The 7,703-nt window shown below is 39.2% G+C and overlaps 1 protein-coding gene across 1 annotated transcript; it reads right to left on the bottom strand.

Annotated features, from left to right (window-relative positions):
• Positions 1-3,199: 3,199 nt before the first annotated feature.
• On the bottom strand, positions 3,200-4,859 carry LOC125219285 (uncharacterized). Its single transcript, XM_048121223.2, has one exon. It carries the CDS (start codon positions 4,809-4,811, stop codon positions 3,432-3,434), a length of 1,380 nt encoding a protein of 459 aa, XP_047977180.1. The 5' UTR covers positions 4,812-4,859; the 3' UTR covers positions 3,200-3,431.
• Between the last annotated feature and the right edge of the window lie 2,844 nt (positions 4,860-7,703).

Here is a 7,703-nt window from a genome sequence, read left to right as displayed (position 1 = left end):
GATTCAGGATTTGCACCTTTGTAGAACAGATAGTAGGTCTCCGCTTCTATCATCCTGTGGTTCGGACAAGCATCCAGCAGCCCCTTGAACCGGGACCAATAAGAACTCAGAGACTCATCGTACTCCTGCTTGCACTCCTGAATCTCCTTCTTCAAGGCATTCGTCTTGTTGGACGGAAAAAAGTAATCCAAAAACTCTAGTTTAAAGTCCTTCCATGTGTTGATCGAGTCCGGTGAGAGCCTTAGCAGCCAAGTGTTCGCCTCCCCTTTGAGCGCAAACGGGATTGCTCGAAGACGGTAGTCCTCCTCTGTTGCCTCGTTGGGTCGCTTTTGAATGCTGCATAGTTTACTGAACTCGTTCAAAAATTCATAAGGGCGTTCGTTCCTTCGCCCAGAGAACGTGGGTAGAACTCCGAGTACATTCGTTTTGATATCGATCGACCTCCGTCGTGGGTTCGAGACTATAGCATGAGCGGGTTCACATCGAGATGTGCGGTGAGCGACCCTATTTCCGGATCGGGATCTATTAGATGAGCCATATTCGGGTCCTCCTCCTCCTCGGTTGATGACTCCGGGTTCTCCTCTCCCGACGAATTCCACTATTTTTCACTCTCTGACTCGAACGGGAATGGATCCTCCGTCCTCAATCCTGATCTGGTGGTGATGGTAGATGTAGATTCCTTGACTCGCCACTTGTATTGGCCACTCCCTGACCCAGATGAGCTCGCCCAACTTCCAGAATGGAAGCCTGCGTTCATAAACTGTCAAGGAGAAAGAAAATAACAGAAATTAAAATATTTACACCAAATCCTTAAACGCAATAACAATAAACGCCATCCTTCCCCGGCAACGGCGCCATTTGAAAAGAGCGGGAAGCATGATGCTCTTCGGTAAATACACTGTGCGCACAGAAGGAATTTAACAAGTTTCCTTGGTCCAGCAAATCCACTAGATCATGCGGTCTAGGAACTTGTTGGTTGACGGAAAATCCTGGTCGTCGGACACACAGAGCACTCTTTCAAAAACCCTCAACCACTTTACTAAACCTAGTATAGGGAAGTAGGGATCGATCCCACAAAGATGGATGCGTTATAATCATGTTCAAGGATTTGGACTTGTTTTTGGGGTTGGCTGCTGCCACGCATTTTTTCTTGGGTTGAGGAAAATAAACTTAACTTGGGAATTTAAAATTGCTACGCTAACAGCTAGACCTAGGCGAAACAACAAAAGCATGCACGCAAATTACCCGAACAAACACTAGATCTAAGAAACTACTCTAATTACCTAGATCTGGGAAACAAACTGACCGTGGGGACCATGACTGAAAAAGCAGAGTACGGACGAAAAGCTGGCAAAACAACTAACTCTGGTACTAACGAACAGCGACATCATCTTCTTCAACCAAATTGCGCAAAAACTCAGAATAAAACAACATGAACCAAATCGGAACAGAGCAGACCGAATCTAAACCATTTTAAAGAGTAACAATGAAGAAGTAAACAGATCTACAGATGCTAGACGAAGTAAAACCGAAAGCAAGCGGATTGCTCAAATCCATGCACAACTCAACCTCCTCACTTCGGATCCGACCTCAGACGCTAAATCCACTCCGGATCCAACCTCAGACGCTAAATCCACTTCGGATCCAAGCGTCCGACTCAAACTCCAACCAAAAGAAGCATTTCATAACTTCAGATTTAAACAACAACCTCCAATCAATCAACAAACCACAGATCTATCACCAAATTCCCAGATCGAGTACCACCGCAGCAAAAACAGAGATTGACATATAACTTGTCAAAATGAACTCTCAACAGCAGGATCTATGTAAATCAACTTGAAAAATCACAAATAAACGCAAACAAACAGAAGTGAATAGATAATCAGTAGCATCAACAACCGAATCGACTCCCAAAAGTGAAGTTCGACCGTGAAAGTGCAAAACAAACTGAAATTTAAAGAGATTGTATCTTCGCCCTCAAGCGGACGGTGTTGCGACTGAAACTTTCTGAAGAAATGAACCATTTCGGAACCGAAACTACCCCAGATCTCCCATTCCCAAGTGTGTGTTATGTGTGTGAGCTAAGAGTGAGCGAAAAAGAGTGATCATTTGTGTGTTGCATGCTCTTCTATTTATAGGCGTTGGAGTGGGGCCCAGCGAGGTACAGATAGACTTTGTTGCCCTCAGCTACTGACTCCCTCCTTCACGCCTTCTTTTCCCTTGGATTCTGCTCATTTTTTACTTCATTCCTTCGCTAGATTATTTCCTTCAGCACCTCCTTGATCTAGCGATTCTGTCACACACCTGGCTTATAAACCGTGTTAGACCCAGCAAAATGTAACGCTTTTCACCATATAACCGATGCATGAAATTAGCCTTATCAAGAAGCAGCTAGTCATCTTCAATTCTTTGGAGAATTAATTAGGTATTTTTCTGCCGGTAGAAAAGCATGTTTTAGGTTTCAATATTCGTAAAGCATGATTAATTCAAGTTATGAGCATGATACATGTAAGAATTACGCGAATAGATTTTGTCTAAATAATCTGCTAAATAGATCTGATTATTATGTGATTTATTGGTGTGATTGATAATTGTTAAATTATGTTAATCCATGAAAACCGCTTCCGCTGCCAGTTCCATCAATTCATTCATACTCACATTTTATTATAAAACTAATATATAAAAGTAGGACTCACAATCCACTAACTTTTTCAACTCACTTTCCATTACATTTTTTAAAACTCGTGCTGAGTTAAAGTGGGACAATTTTTAATGGACGGAGGTAGTAGTTTATACTTATATACAAGAACATAGGATAGTAGTATCATTTTGTGACTTATGTTATGCTCACTATTTGGTATCACTCGTTTATTAAGAAGTAAGATTCCCATATCTAGATTTTGTGTTTTCTGCTTAGGAAAAAGGGATTAATTTTTGCTTACAACAAACAAGAGTTGTAAACACTCTAACGGATAATTATGTTCTAAGTTAAGTTTTCGTTACTTAGAGTCGATACATGTAGTAGTAAACTATATTGAAATTGATATACATGATTTTTTTATTTTTTAAAAAATCTTGATACCACTCTATTTTGTTTAACTATACAAATATATAAAATACATTTTTAAACAATTTAAAATGTAAATTGTGTGGCCCATGCAATGCACCGTCAGGTATAGATGTATTAAAACTTTCAAAGTGGATAAAATCTAAGTTTCATAATCTTGACTTATAACAACATGTTACACATATATAATTGTCAACCGATCAGTTTAAACGGATATAAAGCTCACCAAACTACAATAGCAATACTCCAAACACTTTGTAACACTTGGTCAAAACCAAATACAACATTACAGCAAACAAAAATAATAAATTTATTTCGGCAATTACAAAGAAAGTAAGTTAGTCATAGTAGTAGTATTAAGTAATCAATTTTCCACCGTGACAAAGTCCATGAACTCAACATCCTCAGCAATGGCAGACAAAGTCTCCTTCAACAAACACACTTCCACGTCCAAGCTCCCCTCCTCCAGCCCCGCCGACACCGTTATCCTCCCGTCGAAACTGCTTCCTCCTCCGCTCCTCGCCGCCACCGGCGGCCCCCACCCGAAGTCGTTCCCGTAGACATCGAACCTCGGGGAGTTTATGAGTATGAAGTGGTTAGTTGGGATAGCATCAAACTGAAGAAACTTCGGCTCTTTGGCCCAGCTGGAGTAGAACTCCTTGACTTTCTCTGGGCCGCTGGCGGACGCCACCATTCTGTTTATCTGCCACGCGGTCCAGCCCAACCCATGCTCAGATATTTCTCCCGCGTCTAGGGTTACGACCCCCGGGAACACTGCGTTCCCGAAGTACTCGTCCGGGAGGGGCGGGCTCATCCTCTGCCTCGCCCCCATCGGGATCTCGAACGTCGTGTCCTCGCCAGCTGGCACTAAACGACACCGTATTATGGCTCGCCAGAGCAGAGCTATGACAGCTTGTAGGGACGATATTTTTCCGTTGCCATCTGGCATTTCCTCATTGGCTGTTGCTTTCAGTTTCCTCACTTTTTCCTTTGTGAGGCGAAACACTCTCTCACTCAATTCCTCATCAGCAGTGGAATTGTTTTTCTCAGCCGCGATCAGGTGCTGGTCGCGGATGAAGATGTCTTTCACTCCGCAGAGATCCAGGTTCACCTGGTCGCGGCTGAGGATCGGGGGCCTCGAGATCGACTCGCCGCTGCTGCCGCGGGAGATCTCGGCCCACGAGTTGAGGAAGATCCAGAACGCGGTCCCATCGGCGACGAGGTGGTTGACGGTCCAGCCGACGAACAGGCCGTCGGCCAGCTCCGTCACCTGGACTGCGAGCAGGGGGAGGGACGCGCCCTCGTTGTTGCGGGCCCCGGGGAGGGGGAAGAGCGAGGGGACGACCCCGGGGCCGGAGTCAGAGGACTCGTTGACGTCGGCCACGGTGAGGGCGGAGCCGTCCGCATGGACGAACAGCGCTCCGCCCTCAGCATGGCCGCAGTCGAGGAAGAAGCACGTGGAGTCGCCCGAGTCGGACCGGGCGGTGGCGAGGCGGCCGACGAGGGTGGGGAAGAAGTGGAGGGTGCGGTGGAGGGAGGTTTTGAGGTGGTGGATGATGGTGGGGGAGGTGGTGTGGTTGAGGAGGGTGGTTAGTTGGGGTGGGGTGGGGTGGGGGAATAAAAGCCCCATTTGTACATATTCAAGGAATAGAAGCTCGAGATCGGAGGGGGTTAGGGTGATCCTAGCCGTTGATTCGACTTTGATCGTCGATGTTGAGATCGTATGGATTTGATCTTGAGGCATTTTGCTAGGGTTTTAGGAGAAAATTGTGTTTAATTGTTGATGGATAATAGTGTGATTAATTGTGTGGTATTTATAGTGGAATTGGATTGCAATTTGGAAGGTTGGGATTGAAAATATTGCATGGGGTTGGTGGGGAATGTTCAACTATGAATTTTTTTTAAGTAATTGGATTTATTTTTGTATTTTATGATTGATTGAACAGGTCTATGCGTAGTTGATATTACTCTTATCATAGATTATGTTGATATGATATGGATGGATGTAATTAATTAATGAAAGGGAAGGTTTCCTGATTCGTCTGCAATTAAGGATTAATTAATTGATGTTTGTGAAGACACGCCTACGCATGCGTCGAAGCCATGCGCATATTTTAGCTTTGAATTAATTAAATTCACAAAAACACTATATGTTTACATGAACTAAGATTTATCTTGGAAAATAATTAAAAATTTATTGAATATAATTATCTTGACTAAATTGTTGAAAAAGTTACAAAGTTTGGTCGATATTATTTCTCATACTTCCTCCTTCCCAAAAAATAAAAACATTTGAAACCGCACGAATTTTTATGCAAAATTGGCAAAGTAAGAGAAATATAAAAAGAAAATTGTATTAGTAGAAAATGAGTCTCATTTTATTAGAGGATAAATTTTCTAAAAATGAAAGTTTCTATTTTAAGGTTTAGACCTAAAAGGAAATAATTTCTATTTTTTTTTATGGAAGGGAGTATTAAAATCTATGGCTTTTGTGAGTAAATATACAAATCTATACATATATAAAAGGTGAGTTTTGACCATATTTTGATATATTTAAAAGTTATGGGGTGAATTTGAATTATTATAAAATATGTAACTCTCATGAATATTTATTTAAATATTTTAATGTGCACTTTGACTAATCTTTGAATAAGATAATGAGCATTTAACAAATTTTGTAACCTCTATTCTCTTAATTTTATAATTTATGATGTTTTAATTCCATGATCTATCATATCCTAATTTTGTGCCTATAAAAAGCATAGAGTTGTAGATGGATTACACACCAACAAAAGCATTCTCAACATTTTATTGTATATTTTAGAAACATTGTATTGCTCAATTTTTGGAACTCCATCAAGTTCATCGGTGCCAGCAGGTTTGAGAAGTTATACACGTTAGGAGGAAGTCGTTTCATCTTTGGGGATAATACGTCAATTCGAGAGTACTAACCGTGATGTACTTTGTCTTGCGGAAAGAGAGTTTTTCTCGACTAAACTTATAGTTCGATTCATTTTATAATTTTCGTTTTAATTTCAATTAAAATATATATTTATATTAAATATGTTTTACAAAAAGTATTGAGAATTGTAAAGTAGCATAAAAACTACTCTATATAAATGTTTCATATTCCAACTTAGCCACGTTTTCTAAACCCTAAGTACAATAAATAAAGATAAACATTTTAAAAGGGCTATCATTATTCATTAATATAATAATATATATTATGTTAATTCAACCAATTAATATAATATTTTTTGTGTAGTTTATCATTTGAATTTTTTTTATGGTTATAATTTTGACGTTTTGAATATTATGAGTTATCGATTTATTATTTTGTTAAAAGTGTGATTTACATTATTTTTAGTTGAGAAATATGAAGGATTGATTTAAACATATTTTTTAAATGTGTCTAATACTTGATATAGTCTCTTCATCGTTGTCCAAATAATTGTGTTTGCCTTGATTCCATTTCAAATATGTTTAACTTTATGTCTTTAGGTGTAAAATGAATCGAGGAGCATATATTTATTGAATTGTTATTATATACTATATTTTTCTATTTTTAAATTTTATATAGTTATATTTTCATTATTTAATTAATCAATTAACAATTTAAAAATATTTAACAAAAATATATTCTGTCGTGCGATGCACGTGGGTTAACACTAGTTTACATAAAAGTCAGCTTCCACGTCATATAATATTTTCTCGAGATCCATATCAACTGGACAATTTTAAAAAATATCAAAACTTTGATATGATGGGATATTATTGAGGGTTGAAAGATTGAGAAGAAATTAATCAAACTTTGTGATTTTTCTTAGGCCTGCTTATTCGGCCGGTTCCGGTTCTACCCGGTCCGGTTGACCGGGTATCCGGTTGCAAAATCTCATGAATCTTGGAACCGGAACCGGATCCGGAACCGTCCGGTTCCGGTTTGGAACCGACCGGGTAAGAACCGGCCGGTACCGGTTTCGAACCGGAACCGATTTGTAGTTTTAATTTTAATTTAAGTATACTAATTAACGAAAAGTTGTTTATTATTTTTACCTAATTTTAATCTGACACCAAACTAGATTTAACTTATATATAACAACAATTACATTATCTCCACTTAGTATCAAGAAATATGATTCTCACATTAGCCCACGAGTTATCTGTGATGTCAAACCAGAATTACGGTATATTCTTTCGCATGTTTTCTCAATTGGTAACCTCCACCTTGACTCCTCTAAGAGCTTTCATGATCTGTTAAAATTATTTTTGTTTAAAGAACTCAAAGTATAATGGTAAATAATGATCCAAACACATAAATTGGAAAATTATATTGCCAAACCAAGAGTAGCATTTATTTTAAGCAATATCAAAGTAGCAAAGGAATACATTCAGTAATACTAAAGAATCAAAACCAACCTTGATAATAATAAATGAATTACCGTTAATTACTATACTTAAATTTTAGTAAAAAAAAATTAAATTTAATATATATTATTCGGTTCCGGGTAGAATCGGAACCGGAATTTATGAAAACATTAGAACTGGTACCGGAACCGGAACCGGATTCTTCGGTTCCGGTTCTTCAATTACCCGATCGGTTCCGGTTCCGATTCCGGGTACCCGAGAACCGGAGAAC

Source organism: Salvia hispanica, chromosome 1, assembly GCF_029641045.1.
Source record: "Salvia hispanica isolate PSC_SH4W2 chromosome 1, Shi_PSC_v1, whole genome shotgun sequence".
Lineage (NCBI taxonomy): Eukaryota > Viridiplantae > Streptophyta > Magnoliopsida > Lamiales > Lamiaceae > Salvia > Salvia hispanica.
The sequence above is the reverse complement of the archived record's forward strand: the minus strand, read 5'-3'. Positions and strand labels throughout refer to the sequence as shown.